Here is a 16,961-nt window from a genome sequence, read left to right as displayed (position 1 = left end):
ATGTAATCATCTTCTGTGGTACATCTTGCCCTCTTCTCTTTTTAGTTTTTGGTATGGACTCTTTAGAGAAGAGGCTATGCCTGGGGTTTGAACTCAGGGACTTGAACTTGACAGGCCAATGTTCTACCATTTGAGCCACATCTCCAGCCCATTGATTCTCACGTATATTTTTCTTTCTTTTTTTTGTTGGGGGGGGGTCTTGTTGTGGGGCCTGAACTCTGGGCCTGGGCGCTGTCCCTCAGCTCTTCAGCTCAAGGCTAGTGCTCTACCACTTGAGCCACAGCGCCACTTCCAGCTTTTTTCTTTTTGCTTATGTGGTGCTGAGGAATCAAACCCAGGGCCTCAGGCATGCAAGGCAAGCGCTCTACCACTGAGCCTATATTTTTCTTCTTTCTGCCCCATACATCCTTTCCTCGGATGAACATGCTACGGCCCCTCTAGGCATACTCTGCTCCAGCTCTTCTAGCTCTCTGTCCTTTTCACTCTCCCATCTCTCCTTCCTTTCCTCCTGCCCTTTTTCATTATCATTCTTCCATTCTTTGTCAGGCACTATAATCCTAGATACTCAAAAGGCTGAAATCTGAGGATCATGTTTCAAAGCCAGCCCAGGCATACCAACTGAAGGGTTTTTTTTGTTATTGTTTTTTGTTTTTGTTTTTGTTTTTGTTTTTTGGTTGATCGTGGAGCTTGAACTCAGGGTCTGGGTACTGTCCCTTTGCTCTTTTTGTTCAAGGCTTATGCTCTGGCACTTTGAGCCACAGTGCCAGTTCCAGTTTTCTGGTGATTGATTGAAGATAAGGATCTCACAGATTTTCCTACCTGTGATGGCTTTGAACTGTGATCCTCAGGATTACAGGCCTGAGCCACCAGCATCAGGGTTCCAAAAGACTCTTACCTCCAATTAACCAGCCAAAAGCCACAGGTGCAAATGTGGTTCACATGATAAAGTGTCAATTAGAAGCCGGGCGCCGGTGGCTCACGCCTGTAATCCTAGCTACTCAGGAGGCTGAGATCTGAGGATCTCAAAGCCAGCCTGGGCAGGAAAGTCCATGAGACTCTTATCTGCAATAAACCAGTAGAAAACTGGAAGTGGCGCTGTGGCTCAAGCGGTAGAGCCCCAGGACCGACCAAAAAAAAAGTGTCAGAGCAGCAAGTCAGATGTGTATTCCCAGCTACCTGAAAATCTGAAAAAGGCAAGCAAGGATACAGGTTCTGACTTCAACCCCCAGTACTGGCACATACACACAAACACACAAAAAATCATACTTTTACTACACAAAGTCTCCCGCCAACCTTCCTCTTCCTGCCTTTATGCATTCTTAGGGTAGCAGCAGTTCCTTCCACTCTCCTTCCAGGAACCCACCCTGCCCCCTGCTGGGGGCCCTAAAACGGTCCTTTCTCTGTGTGTGTGTGTGTGTGTGTGTGTGTGTGTGTGTGTGTGTGTGTGTGTGTTTCTGCTAGTTTTAGCAGAAGCAGTGCATTCAGATGAAAACAGCATTGGCACTGCACATTTTTCCTGTGTTCCCTCTTCCCCTCCTCCATTATTGTGCAAGCTGTTTGCATAAAATAACCTACCTTTGATTAGTACTGAGGGTCAAGTTCAGGGCCATGCTGCCAAGGGTTTCTCCATTATTCACCTTCCAGGCGGCCTTGTTCTGAAAGCCTAACACCCTCAGGTTCACCCTGAGAGTGTCAGGGCAGGTGGCAGACACCCCCTCAAATAGAATCAGCCCCTGTCACATGTCTGAATTCATTCATGACTGGCCTCTAATATCCTTCTCATCCTCCTGTGCCCCTGCAGGGAAGTCTCTCAAAACACTGAGGAGAAATATGAAAATATTGCCTATGAAAGTAAGTTGTATACCATCTTTCCGCCATTTCTTCCCTTAGCCCTTCATTCTCTCCAAACTCCTATATACATCTGCACACCACCCTCCTTTCAGTCCTTTCCCTCTCCCTCTCTTCACCTCATCCCACTCACGTGACTCTGGCTTTTACCTGGCAGCTGCTGTCTCTCCGGCATCCCTTGCCGTCTGTGTGCTTCCTTGTCACACCTCCATTCAATACTCCCTCGTGTTCTTCTCCCTAGGACAACAAACAGAGCCCCAACAGAGCCCCAAGGTAAGCAGCTCCAAGCTCTAAAAGAAAGGAGATGAGAGGAGGGGGGGTGGAAGGATGGGGAGCTGGGTGGGGGCAGGGCACTTGGGATATAGGCTGCTAGTCAGGGGCGGTTCTGTCTCCCGTCTAACCTTCTCTTGACGCTCACCCAGGTTGACAGCACTGTCTACGCTGTCCTCAACCTCTCCAACTCCTCACCGAGAATGCCTGCTGGCCCTTCGCTCCATAGAAACACCCAGGAGGAGATGACCCTGTACTCTGTCCTAAAGACCAAATGAGTGAGCCTTAAGAGTCCTCCACTTTTAATAGCAAAATTCACAGCTCCCAATGATCAAGGCCAGAGGCAGACAACTCACAAGTCAGAAAGTTTGAAGACCATATAGGAAATGAAGTAACCATTTGATCCAGTTTTCACTTCAATTTCCTAATCCTGCCAAAGTAAAATACCCTCAGAATACCCAAATGACTTCTCTAAGAGAAAAATGGGCAGGACCTTCTATTTCTGTTCCTTTTCCTAAAAATGAACAGCATTGTTGAATTCATAACTTTTGGGAAAGGATGATACATACCATATGATGTCAGTTATCGAAAAGGGATTAGTGTGTGTCTATGGAGGATCTAGACAGTCATGTCCGACTGAATTGTTTGTGGGACTAATATTTGGTTCTTTGCTTATATGTTTTCTGTAATTCACATGTTAAATAAAGGTTATTTTAAAAGAAAATGAACTCTCCTAAATAAGTCACATCCAAGACTTCTCTCCAGACACCTTTTTTCCGTGATTCTCAGATGAGAGAAATACAAATGTTGGACTCCAATAGCCAGGCCAAGACCCAAGGTCTGCTTCTGTATCTATCCATAATTGAACCTTCACCATAACTGACATGCATGGAGACTGTTTGCATGGAGATCCTTTAATAGAGCAGCAGCAACCACAGGCAGATAATGTGCCCAGGAGGCAGAGAGAGAAGAGCCAAGTAGTTGAAAGGCTTTCCCAAAGCCTTGGAGCCAGCTAGGAAGGAGCTGAGCCACAATGAGAACCCAGACCTGCCCTTCTGGAGTTTTTCCCAGGAATCAGGCCCCAGTTTCCTTCCCAGCTTCCCATGCTGGACAGCATCCAGCCACAGTGCCACCAGAAGGAGAGAAAAGAAGCTGAAAGGAACACACAGTTAGACACAAAACTAACCAGATCTACCTTATTAACACAGTACCTGTGCAGATCTGATGGGAACTTGATATGGAATGATCAACTCCCAAGATTCAACAGCTGCTCAGGGATAGGGCTCCAAGTCTCTCCCTTCAGCTCTAAAGGAGCAGAGTGGGAGCACAGCTCCACTCAGAGAAGGCCATGGGGAAGTCCTCTGCGCTATCTCCGTGTTGCAGCTCCCCTCACTCCTCTGCCTCTCTCCCAGCATCTTCCAGGAGATATTCAAAGTCCAGGTCACTGGACTCTCCATCCTCAGCTGGGACATGAATAACCTCCTCAGCTAGTAGTTCTGGGTGTGGAGGCTAAGCTTTTCCCAACAAGAAACCCTGTCCGTGACAAACTGGTGGGGCCTGGGTACCATTCTAATTTCTTTTTCCTTAGACAATCTGGGTACTGAGGCCTTGCTTTGGGGAACTTGAAACTTGTGCTTACAACCTAAATAAATGGAATGAAGCTGTCTATCCTGACTTTGTGTGTGTGTGTGTGTGTGTGTGTGTGTGTGTGTGTGCGCGCGCGCACACACACACGCGCATGCATGGGTGCTCACACATGCACACCCACCCACGTGCACACATGCTTGGTACTAGGGATTGAACTTGAAGCCTGGGCACTGTCCCTGAGTTCTTTTGCTCAATGCTAGTACTCTACTATTTTTTTTTTAATTTTTTATTGTAAAGATACTATACAGAGGGTTACAGTTACATGAGTGAGGTAATGAGTAGACTTCCTATTGAGCATTGTTACCCCTTCCATTGTTTTCCTCCTACCATCCCTTCCCTCCCTACCTTCCCCGAGGTTCTTTTTTTTTTTAATTGTGATTAAGTGATTACATAATTTCCCGAATTTCACAGTATTGTGGAATAATGATGCTCATTTAAAGTCACAAGCTCATTCTAACTTTCCTGGAGCAAATTGTCTATCATGGTCTATAACATATAAAGGTGTACACATATATACCATACATGTGATCAGCAGCATGGGGATATTTAGTAGTGGTTCGACCAGATGAGTGGGAGTTCTTTGTTTCTTTTTTTTTTTTTTTCCCCAAATAAAGTGGGCATCTCCATGGGCCTCTCCATCCATGCCAGATGCTGCCCCGCCTCTTGGTGAACACTCTTCTTTTTTTTTTTTTATTGTAAAGATACTATACAGAGGGTTACAGTTACATGAGTGAGGTAATGAGTACACTTCCTCTTGAACATTGTTACCCCCTCCATTGTTTTCCCCCTACCATCCCCTCCCTCCCCCCCTTCCCCGAGGTTCTTTTTTTTTTTTTTTTTTGATTGTGATTAAGTGATTACATAATTTCAAAGTCTCAAGTTCATTCTAACTTCCCTGGAGCAAATTGTCTACCACAGTCTGTAATATATAACAGTGTTCACATGTTATATACCATATTTGTGATCAGCAGCATGGGGATATTTAGTAGTGGTTCAACCAGATGAGCGGGAGTTCTTTGTTTCTTAAGTCCTGTTAGTTTTGTCGTATCACCTAACATTTTGGATTTAGCATCCACTTATCAGGGAGACCATGTACCGTTTGTCTCTTCGTTCTTGGCTTACCTCGTTCAACATGATTCCTTCTAGCTCCATCCATTTCCCTGCAAATGCCATTATTTTGTCATTTCTAATGGCTGCATAATATTCCATTGTGTATAGATACCACAATTTTTGGATCCATTCATCTGTGGTGGGGCATCTAGGTTGTTTCCATATCCTAGCTATTGCGAACAGTGCTGCAATAAACATGGAGGTGCACGTGTCCTTGTATATTGGTTCCTGTTGTTCAGGGTAGATGCCTAGAAGTGGTATGACTGGGTCGTAAGGGAGGTCAATCTTTAGCTTTCTAAGGACCCTCCAGACTGCTTTCCAAAGTGGTTGTATAAGTGTACATTCCCACCAGCAGTGTAATAGGGTTCCTCTTTCTCCACATCCCCTCCAGCATTTGTCGTTGGCTGATTTGTGGATGTGGGACATTCTGACTGGGGTAAGGTGGTATCTCAGGGTTGTCTTTATTTGCATTTCCTTCACCACCAGGGATGATGAACATTTCCTCATGTGTTTCTTTGCCATTTTTATTTCTTCATTTGAGAAGTCCCTCTTTAGTTCCCTTGCCCATTTAGTAATTGGTTTGTTAGGTTTGGAAGGGATTAGTTTCTTGAGTTCCCTGTATATACAGGATGTTAACCCCTTGTCTGATATATTGCTGGTAAATATTTTTTCCCAATTAGTTGGTTGTCTTTCTAGCTTAGTTGCGATAGATTTAGCTGTGCAGAAGCTTTCTATTTTAAGGTAGTCCCATTTGTCGAGTCTCTCTCCAACTTGTTGTGACCCTGGGACTCTGTTCAGGAAGTTCCTTCCTGTGCCTATTAGTTCAAGTGTCTCTCCTACTCTGTCCTGCAGTAGTTTCATAGATTCAGGTTTAATGTTAAGGTCTTTAATCCATTTTGAGTTGATGTTGGTGCATGGTGATAGGCTGGGGTCCACTTTTAGTTTTCTGCATGTGGCTGCCCAGTTTTCCCAGCACCAGTGGTTGAAGAGGCTGTGTTTCTTCCATTGTGTGTCTTTGGCTCCTTTGTCGAATATCAGCTGGCTGTAGGCCTGTGGATTTATTTCTGGATCTTCTATTCTGTTCCATTGGTCTTCGGATCTGTTTTTGTGCCAGTACCATGCTGTCTTTGTTATTATAGCTCTGTAGTAGAGTTTGAAGTTCGGCATGGATAGCCCTCCCATATTGTCTTTATCCCCTAGAATTGTTTTGGCTATTCTAGGTCTTTTGTTGTTCTATATAAATTTTTGGACTGTTTTCTGTATTTCAGTGATGTACGTCATTGGGATTTTAATAGGAATTGCATTGAATTTGTATATTAGTTTTGGAAGTATTACCATCTTTACTATATTAAGTCGGCCTATCCAGGAGCATGGGAGGTCTTTCCATTTCCTAGTGTCTTCTGCAATTTCTTTCTTTAACTTTTTATAGTTCTCATTAAATAGTTCTTTTACATCTTTGGTTAGGTTAATTCCTAAATATTTTATTTTTTGGGAGGTTATTGTGAATGGGGTTGCTCCCTTTATTTCCCTCTCTTCCTGTACGTTATCAGTGTATAGGAAGGCAACTGATTTTTGTGGGTTTATTTTGTATCCTGCTATTTTGCCGAAGTGACTTATGATTTCTAAAAGTTTGGGGATGGAGTTTTTGGGATCGTGGAGGTATAGTATCATGTCGTCTGCAAAAAGGGATAGTTTCACTTCTTCTTTCCCTATGCGGATCCCTTTAATGTCTTTTTCTTGCCTTATTGCCCTGGCTAAGGGTTCTAGGACTGTGTTGAAGAGGAGTGGAGACAGTGGGCATCCTTGCCTTGTTCCTGATTTTAGGAGGATTGGTTGTAGCTTTTCCCCATTAAGTATAATATTGGCTATTGGTCTGTCATAAATGGCTTTTATTGTTTTTAGAAATGTTCCTTCTATTCCTATTTTCTCCAGAGCTTTTAGCGTGAATGAATGTTGAATTTTATCAAAGGCCTTTTCTGCATCTGTGGCGATAATCATGTGATTCTTGACCTTGGCTCTGTCGATATGCTGGATTACATTTATTGACTTACGTATGTTAAACCATCCCTGTGTCTCTGGGATGAAGCCTACCTGATCATAGTGTATTATTTTTTTTATGTGCTTCTGGATTCTGTTAGCTAGAATCTTGTTAAGGATCTTTGCATCTGTGTTCATCAAGGAAATTGGCCTGTAATTCTCCTTTTTGGTTGGGTCTTTGCCTGGTTTGGGGATGAGTGTGATATTGGCTTCGTAGAATGAGTTTGGGATAGCTCCCTCCTTCTCTGTTTCTCTGAAAAGCTTGAGGAGTATGGGTATTAGTTCTTCTTTAAAGGTCTTATAGAATTCTGCTGTGAATCCATCTGGTCCTGGGCTTTTTTTTATTGGAAAACTTTTGATAGCTTCCTGTATCTCATTATAGGATATTGGCTTATTTAATTGGTTAACTTCTTCTTTGCTCAGTTTGGGTAACTTGTATTTCTCTAAAAATGCATCCATTTCCGCCAGATTTTCTTCCTTTAGAGAGTATAGCTTTTGAAAGTAGTCTGTTAGAATTGTTTGGATATCTTGGGTACGTGTTGTGATGTTTCCGGTGGCATCCCTAATCCTATTAATATGGGTTTCCTCTCTTCTTTTTTTAATTAATCTTGCCAACGGGCCATCAATTTTGTTTATTTTTTCAAAGAACCAGCTTTTTGTTTGGTTTATTTTGGTTATGGTTTTCTGATTTTCTAATTGGTTAATCTCTGCTCTTAATTTGGTTATCTGGCTTCGTCTAGTAGCTTTAGGTCCCATTTTTTCTTGTTTTTCTAGCTGTTTTAGTTGCAACATGAGATTATTTACTTGGTCTGTCTCCATTCTCTTGATGTGGGCACTGAGGGCAATAAATTTGCTTTTTCTGTGTCCCACAAGTTTCTTTGTGAGGTGTTTTCATTTTCATTGAGTTGTAGGAAATGCTTTATTTCTTCTCTGATCTCTTCTGTTACCCAGGCATTGTTAAGGAGTGTGCTGTTCAATTTCCATGTATTAGAGAAATTTCTGTGGTATGCTTTGTTATTGAGAGCTAGCTTGATTCCACTGTGGTCAGATAGGATACAGGGGATTATGTCGATCCCTTTGTATTTGCTTAAGTTCCTTGCATGAACTATGATATGGTCTATTTTGGAGAAAGTTCCATGAGCTGCTGAGAAGAATGTGTACTGTGTTGTTTTAGGGTGAAATACTCGGTAGATGTCAGTTAATTCCGCTTGAAGTATGGCCTCACTTAATTCCGTAGCTTCTTTGCCAATCCTCTGGTTGGTAGACCTGTCCTTTGGTGAGAGTGGCGTGTTAAAGTCTCCTAGTATTATCGTATTGGGATCTATTTTATTCTGTAAGTTTGAGAGCATTTGTTTGACATATCTGGGTGCACCGATATTTGGGGCATATAAGTTGATGATGGTTATATCCTCCTCTTGGATTGTTCCCTTTATTAATATGTAGTGTCCGTCCTTGTCTTTCTGTACTGATTTTAGTGAAAAGTTTATTTTGTCAGATATCAGGATAGCTACACCTGCTTTCTTACTGGGGGCATTTGATTGGTAGATCCTTTTCCACCCCTTCACTCTGAGTTTGTTTGTATGTTTGGCTGAGAGGTGGGTCTCCTGAAGGCAACAGATGGATGGGTCTTGTTTTCTGATCCAGTCCTCAGTTCGTTTTCTTTTAATTGGCGAATTCAGCCCATTTATATTAAGAGAAAGTATAGAGAGATGCATTGTTGGCCCTGCCATTCCGTTTTCCTAAGTTTTTCTTCTTTCCTTTCTTCCTGTGTTTGCTCAGTTAGACTTTGAGTAATGCCTGTTTGGGGCAGGTCCCAGTTCCTGGTTGCTTTCTTCAGGTTGTATCCCCCCTCTTAGAATTCTTTGTAATGCTGGCTTAATGTTTATGTATTCATTTAGTTTTTCTTTGCTATTAAAAGTTTTCAGTTCTCCATCGAATGTGAATGCTAGCTTTGGTACTCTACTATTTTTAAAAAAAAAGCTCTATTTCTAGCTTTTTGTGGTTAACTGGAGATGAGGGTCTCACACAGACTTTTCCTGTCCCCTCTGGGTTTGAACCATGATCCTCAGATCTCAGCATCCCAACTAACTAGGTTTACAGATATAAGCCACTGCCACCTGACCTACCCTGACTTCTTATAAGTCTAATTCATAAAGTCTTGTATCAAAACAAAAAAAACTTTGAAAAAGATCATCTTTTTCAGTACAAAGAACACACGTTTGGATTTCAGATATTTATCAGTCATATGCTAAATGTGGTCTTGAACAAATTTTAAACTTTTGAGAGCCTTGTTTCCTTACAGTTAAAATAGCTAGAGTCATAAAGCTATGGGAAGAATTAGAAGGAACAAACATGGAAGCATGCATGGTGCCAGCTCTGCAGTCATTCTGACCAATAACCTCTCTATTTTTCTACAGTGTGTGCTGGATACAATATGAGACTTGCTCTTTCATTCTGTATTTCATTCCTTCTTAGCTGTGGAATTGTTCAGAAATGACTGGGAAAGGGAAGAGATGCAAACATGAACTTCATTTCCCCAAGTTCTTATCATCCTAAGCCTCACCTGGCTGGTCCAGATTCCTTGGCTCTTTTTCCTTCTCAAAGATGGGTGCAGAGGCATCTACAGATTCACTTCTCAGAAATTTCCCCTTCATTCTCTTTTTGAGGGGCCCATACCTCCTATCCCCAAAAATGAAGGCAATTTGTTTCTAATTAACATCTTGCCAAGGGCAAATGGTCTCCACATCTAGTCCCTGTCCTATTACAATCTTCTGCTTATTTTCAGTCTGGTCTATTCTCTGTGTGGCTTCCAGTTTCCCAACCTTCCTGACTTCCCCCCCCCCCCCCCCCCACCCATTAGACCTTCTTTTCTTTGTGATTCTCCTCAGAGTCTACTTTCTCCAGGAAGTCATCCTTCTTCACTAAAAATTGAAACTCCCTCTCCCACATTGAACATAAGATTTTAGAAAGCATACAAATGAGGGGGCTCTAACTTCCTTCCTGTGTCCATCAGCATTCTTTTATTTTTGATCCAGTTGTGGGGCCTGAACTCTGGGCCTGGGCGCTGTCCCTCAGCTCTTCAGTTCAAGGCTAGCGCTCTACCACTTGAGCCACAGTGCCACTTCCGGCTTTTTTCTTTTTGCTTATGTGGTGCTGAGGAATCGAACCTAGGGCCTTGAGCATGCAAGGCAAGCGCTCTACCACTGAGCCATCTTCCCAGCCCTCCATCAGCATTCTTGCCTGCTTTCTCAGGTCCTGGAACTGAGTCAGTCAGCTCCCCTCATACTCTCTGCCTCTGCTCTTCCTTAACTGTGAGACCTACCTCACTTCTAGCTGGCTTGCTTACCTGTAGGTTTGGCTTTTTTTGATCTGCTTGTTGCCTGACTTGGGACCAGGCAAAGTTGGATTCTACAGGTAGAACAGAAAATAGGAAAAGGACAAATTTAAAACTGGGCATGGAGCCAGGCTCCGGTGGCTCAGTTCTGTATTCCTAGATACTCAGGAGCCTAAGATCTGAAGATCATGGTTTTGCAGCCAGAACAGGCAGGAAAGTCTGTGAGACTTCTCTCCAATTAATCAGCAACAAGCTAGAAGTAGAGCTTTGGCTCAAGTGGTAGAACACTAGCCTTGAACAAAAAAGCTTAGAGGCAGTGCCCAGACCCTGAATTCAAGCTGTCGCAGGCGTACATGCGTGCACGCACGCACACACACACATACACACTTGTGGGCATGATGTTGCATACCTGTAATTCCACCTACTTGAAACGTGGAAGTAAAAGGATCTTGATTTGAAGCAAGCTAGCATGAGAGTCTATCTAAAAACTAAAAGCAAAACTCTAGCTCAAGAGGTAGAGTGTTTGTCTAACAAGTGGCAGGCCCTGAGTTCAATGCTCAGTACCACTGAAAAGAAGACTTATTGAGTCACATACTAATTTTCGCTTTTCCCGGTACTGGGGCTTGAACTCAGGCCTTAGCACTGTCCCTAAGCTTTTCCCACTCAAGTCCAAGGCTCTCCCATTCACCTGGATTTCTAGCTCTTTGGTGCTCATGGACTTTCCTACATGGACTGGCTGTGAACTGTGAGCCTTAGATCTCAGCCTCCTGAATAGCTAGATTTATAGGTGTGAGCTAGCATCCAGCCCATAGTTTTTGTTGTTGTTGTTGTTGTTTTTGTCAGCTATGGAGATTGAACTCTGGCCCTAGGCACTGTCCCCCAGCTCTTTAGCTCAAGGCTAGGGCTCTACCACTTAAGCCACAGCCCCACTTCCGGTTTTCTGGTAGTTTATTGGAGATGAGTCTTTCGGCCTTTCCTGCCTGAGCTGGCTTTGAACGGTGATCCTCAGATCTTAGCCTCCTGAGTAACTAGGATTACTGGCGTGAACCACCAGTGCCCACCTATATTTTTTTAAAAGCCAGACTTCCTCAAGGGCTTGGAGAACAATTTTGAAATTTCCGCGCCATCCTTCCCCCCAACCCCATGGCTGTTGGTGACCTTCCTCTTGTGGTCTGAGCTCCCCTCAAGCTGCTCTTTAGAGGTGGCAGGTGTTACATGGTAGGTGGGAGATGGATTCTTCCAGACAGGGAGGTTGAGGCTGGCAGTCAGGCCACAGCAGCCCTGACCCTACCTCTTTCCTTGATCCTCCAGGGCCTAGAGCCCTAGACAGGCATGTGGGAATTGTCCTCTCCCATCCAGGCCTCTGCTCTCCACCCCCCTTCTGTGGCATCTTTCATTTTTAGGCTTCTGATAGATGTCCCCACACTCTAGCCTGCATTTGTGGCCACAGGGGTGAGTAGTGGATCAACCAAAGCCGGTGCCAGATGGTTTATATCCCACAAATGGCCTTAACATCCAAGTGTCTAGGAGCCAGGGTAGAAGCAAAGGAGAACCACATTAGCAGGGAATGTATTGGTGTGGCAGGGACAGGGAAGGTGGGATGGGAGGGATTTGGTCACCTCTTTCTCCCTTTGCTAATGGGATACCTAAGAAGGGCAAAGGGCCTGAGGCACTGAAGATTGCAAGCTAGATGACTCCCCCATATTGAGCCACTCTGCTTAGGCTGTCTTGTATAGGCCTGGCCACCCAAGAACCAGAACTAAGTATTTCGGAGCTGTCCTGGAACAGAGGCGGGGCACTCAGGTATCTCAGAGCCAGGGGAGGAGGGGGAGGCTCTTCAGGGGAAAGAAGGCCTAAAGGATGTTTGGAGGCCCCTAGACACGGGTAGCATCTGGTGGGTCCCCATGGATGAGGATGGCCTCAAAACAGAGGTTGCTGGAGACTGCTCCTCCACTCTCTGTCCCACAAAGGGGGCTGCACAGGTGCCTGCAGCCCCACCTCACCTACCACAATCCTGTCTCCCCAGCCCCTCTGTTTTCTACTCTATCCAGCTCCTGGCCAGTGCAGCCCAAAAATAACCCAGGGTCCTGGAGCTTTACTGCCCCCTGTCTACCCTGCCTCAGCTCAGCAGCCTGTTCAATCCTCCCTGGCCTGCCCTCTGCCAGCTCAAGCCCTGGGTCTCCTCTACACACACACACACACACACACACACACACACACACCACACACACCCTAAATCCTCCATCCACAAATATTCTATCCCTCCCCCTCCCCCCACACCACCCCTCTGTCCACCCTCTTCCTCCCCTCCCCTCCTCCTCACCCCTGCCTGCCCAGGGCCTTCCCTCCCAGGGGCCCCTAGCTTGTTCTGACCAAATCTGCAGGGGTCCTATTTGTCAGGCCAGGGAGAGGATGCAGGGCATGGAACACAAAGAGGCTGCTAACACATTGGATGTCCACAGAGGACCAGCCAGCAGGGCTCTCTGAACCAGGTATACTGAGGGCAAGAACAAAGTTCTCCCATGCTCTAGCCTGCTGCCTTCCCCTGTCCTCTTCCCAACTCCCTCTCCCTACATTGCCATCTTTTGTCTTTCTATGTTGGTTCATCTGCATCTTCAACTTGATTGGCTTGAGAGATGCCTAGGAGATGGGTAAAGCCCACCTATGGGTGTCTGGAGGACAGTTCCAGGAGTGATTGGCATGAGAACAGCCACTGAGGAGGGCCCATCCTCCCAGCTTGCTAATAGGCTGGGGACCTCCATGGAACAAAGATGGAAGGAGGAGGCAGCCAGCCAGCCAGCACCCAGAAAACACTACCATCACTGGTTGGTATCAGACTCATCATCTTCAGATTTTTGGGGGGTGGGGGTTCCGGTTGTGGTGCCTGAACTCTGGGCCTGGGTGCTGTCCCTCAGCTCTTCAGCTCAAGGCTAGAGCTCTACCATTTGAGCCAGAGCACCACTTCTGGCTTTTTTCTTTTTGCTTATGTGGTGCTTAGGAATCGAACCCAGGGCCTCATGCATGCAAGGCAAGCGCTCTACCACTGACCCACCTTCCCAGCCCTCATCCTCAGATTTCAAGGTAGACTCACTGCAGACTCTCAAGGGAGCCTTCCATCCCAGCCTGGGGCTACAACCCTGGTCCCTCAAGTCCTGGGGCTTGGGGCTTCTGGGACTGTGCAGCTATTGGGTCCTGGCACTCGGAGTACAGACAGTCACTGTGGACTCAGTTCTGTAAACCAAACTAATAACCCCTCTGAAAATTACATCTACACACACACACACATATATAGTTATTATATACATTACACACACAGACATAGACTCACATGTATATTCGGCTAATTCTTTTTTTTTTTTTTAATTTAGTGGTGGGGCTTGAACTCTGGGCCTCGGCCCTGTCCCTCAGCTCTTCCGTTTAAGACTAGCATTTTACCACTTGAGCCACAGCGCCACTTGCGGTTTTCTGGTGATTAATTGGAGATTAGAATCTCTCAGACTTTCCTGCTCGGCCTGGCTTTGATCCGTGATCCTCAGATCTCAGCCTCCTAAGTAGCTAGGATTATAGGCATGAGCCACCAGCACATACCTTCTGCTGATTCTTTTGTTGTTGTTGTTGTTGTCGTCGTCGTCGTCATTGGTCGTGGGGCTTGAACTCTAAGCCTGGGCACTGTCCGTCAGCTCTTCAGCTCAAGGCAAGCACTCTACCACTTGAGCCACAGTGCCACTTCCAGTTTTCTGGTGGTTTGTTGGAGAGAAGAGTCTCATTGTCTTTCCTGCCCAGGCTGGCTTTGAACCTCGATCCTCAGATCTCAGCCCCCTGAGTAGCTAAGATTACAGGCATGGGCCACTGGCACCCAGCCTTCTGTTGATACCTATCTAGAGAATCCTGACTCATTTCACTGCTTCAAAGAATTCCAGCTGCTGGAACTGCTCACTAAGGCAGTGGGGTCTGTCACATATCAGGCTAGGGAGGTCAATAAGCAGACAGCATTAGAAATCTCAAAGGAGAAGATCAGGATGAACTAGGAAGGAATTCTCTCTGCAAATGGAATTCCAAATAAGGCCTCAAGAAAAAGGTGGGAGGCTGGGAAGGTGGCTCAGTGATAGAGTGTTTGTCTTGAATGCATAAGGCCCTGGGTTCAATTCCTCAGCACCATATAAGCAGAAAAGGCCAGAAGTGGCACTGTGGCTCAAATGGAAGAGCACTAGCCTTGAGCTGAAGCACTGAGAGACAGTGCCCAGGCCCAGAGTTCAGGCCCCATGACTGACAAAAGAAAAGGAAAGAAAAGAAAGAGGTGGGAGATTGGCATGGGAGAACCAACGAAGGTTGAAGGTGGATGGAATGAAAGGGAGAGATTGAAAATTTGTTTTGGAGATAAAATTGTTTGGGCTGTACGAAGAAAGAATAGGATGACCTCAAAGTCACCTTTAGTGAGTTGTTGTTATTATTATTATTACTACTACTACTACTACTATTACTATCATTATTTTGTAGGTTGTAGAGCTTAAATTCATGCCTGGGCATTGTCACTAAGCTCTTTTATGCTCAAGGCCAGCGGTCTACCATTTGGGGCCACAGCTCCACTTCTGGTTTTCTGGTGGTTAATTAGAGATAAGAGTCTCATAGGCTTTCCTGCCCAAGCTGGCTTTGATCCATGATCCTCAGATCTCAGCCTCCTAAGTAGCTAGGATTATAGGCGTGAGCCACCAGCACACACCTTCTCCTGATTCTTTTTTGTTGTTGTTGTTGGTGGTGGTCATGGGGCTTGAACTCTGAGCCTGGGCATTATAGACATGAACCTATGGTTTTCTGAGTAGCTAGGGTTACAGGCATGCCCCATCAACTCCCGGTTACTTTCAGTGAATTACAAAGATTTAAAAGATCACCTTGAGAGAAGACTGTAATCCTAGCTGTTGGAGAAGCAAATAGCAGGAGAATTCAGCTCAAGGCCAACTTTTTGCCCAGGCAAAAAAAAAAAAAAAAAAAAGCACAGGAGGCTGGGAATGTGGCTTAGTGGTAGAGTGCTTGCCTAGCATCACATTAAGCCTGGATTTGATTCCTCAGTACCACATAAAAAAGCCAGAAGTGGTGCATGCTCAAGTGGTAGAGTGGCTAGCTTTGAACACAGAGAGGCTCAGGGACAGAGCCAGGCCTTGAGTTTAAGCCCAGGACCAAAACACACACACACACACACACACACACACACACACACACACACACACGAGTATATGAGACTGCATCTTGACCAATGGTTGGGCACAGTATCCCTAGTGTAGAGGGCAGCACAAGTAGGAGAATCCCAGCCCACCACAGGCTGGGGCATAAAGTATAACTCAAATATATCCAATGGAAAAAGGGGACTAGAACCCTAGTTTCAGTGACAGAGTATCTGCCATGATTTCAAACCCCAATACTGAATTAAAAGAAAATAAAAGATTGCTTGGCCTTAGAACTGGTGATAGGGACCCAATGAGGGAGGCCACAGATGCTCTTAAAATATGGACTATGAATCCCACCTTAGCCTCCAAATCTGCCTCTCCCCACGGCCATGTGAGCACCAGGGTCCCAGGTGCCTCCCAGACCCAGATAAGTCACCTCCCCACACTGCTGCTGGTAGGGCGTCCACACTACAGAAGACAGCGTGGAACTGTCCCATGAGCACAGTGTGAGACCACAGTGGGGGCCTCCTACAACTCATCCATTCCCAATTGAGTAGATGACTTGCACAAGGCCAAAATGCACCTCTGAGGGTGGCTGCCAGGCTGCCAGGCCCCTCCCTGGAGGCCCCCTCCCTGGAAGGCCCTGCACCTTCTCTGGTGACTACCTTCTCATCAGGGACCAATACAGCCCAAAGGCTCAGTGCCTCAGTTTCCCCAATGGAAAGATCAACATGTTCCATCCAAAAATGTTGGCAAACAGAACAAAGCAATTGGGGCTTGGAGCCCAGCATGGTTCCAGGGGTCCCTGGACCATCTGACTGTAGGAAGAGGGAAGAGAAAGAAAGCACATGGGGAGAGAAAACAGGGACAGCCTGGCCAGCATGGGGAGCAGTATGAAAGAGGCAGCAAGGATTAAGGGGAAGTTGAGGAAAAAGGGAAGTTACCCTCTGCACACAGTGATGGCCGCATGATACTTTCTCACACATAATCCCATCTTCCCTGTCCCCTCATTAAGCTGACACCAGGCTCCTCCTGGGCACAGGTGGGCACAGACTCCCACAGAGCCAGCCTGTGCATCACCAAACCTCCACCCTACTCTTCTCATTTGTGTCAGAGTGTGCCATGGACTAGGAAATGTGTGACTCATTGCTGCTCTGAGTCTTTACCCCCTGCCCAAGCGAGGATCTGGGACCCTCCTAGGGTCCCCATTGCTGGAACATTGGTATTCTAACCTTGGCATCCAGAGACTGTGCCATGCAGCCAGGCCAGAGCCTCAACTCAGCAGAAGACTAAAGTGGATCCCGCAGTCCAGAACCAAACCCACCCTGTGACACTTACAAGGTCTGGCAGGAGGGCACAAAGTTACCTCAGGGCAGTGTGACACCCAAAGTCACTGAGTGAGTCATCTCAGCACCAAGGAAGGTGGCAGCCAGTCACCAAGGAAGCAGCCTGCACACCTGGAAACTGCAGGGTCCTGATCCAGCCTGGAGGGGAAGACAAGGAAAAAACACACACCAGTGGGCCTTGGTGTTCCAGTGGGTCCCAGGACCATA

At 45.9% G+C, this 16,961-nt stretch overlaps 1 protein-coding gene across 3 annotated transcripts in view; it reads left to right on the top strand.

Annotated features, from left to right (window-relative positions):
- Positions 1-2,836, top strand: part of LOC122113541 (paired immunoglobulin-like type 2 receptor alpha) — a 91,001-nt gene extending 88,165 nt beyond the window's left edge. For all 3 annotated transcript variants that reach the window (XM_042686552.1, XM_042686551.1, XM_042686550.1), the window contains 3 exons: positions 1,802-1,851; positions 2,090-2,121; positions 2,271-2,836. In XM_042686552.1, coding sequence (XP_042542486.1) covers positions 1,802-1,851; positions 2,090-2,121; positions 2,271-2,396 — 208 coding nt within the window. In that variant the 3' untranslated portion in view covers positions 2,397-2,836. The remainder of the gene's footprint in view (positions 1-1,801; positions 1,852-2,089; positions 2,122-2,270) is intronic.
- Positions 2,837-16,961: the final 14,125 nt, after the last annotated feature.

The sequence above is a fragment of the Dipodomys spectabilis genome, unplaced genomic scaffold, assembly GCF_019054845.1.
Source record: "Dipodomys spectabilis isolate Male_0828 unplaced genomic scaffold, ASM1905484v1 ptg000098l, whole genome shotgun sequence".
Classification (NCBI taxonomy): domain Eukaryota; kingdom Metazoa; phylum Chordata; class Mammalia; order Rodentia; family Heteromyidae; genus Dipodomys; species Dipodomys spectabilis.
This window is presented reverse-complemented; position numbering and strand designations above follow the sequence as displayed.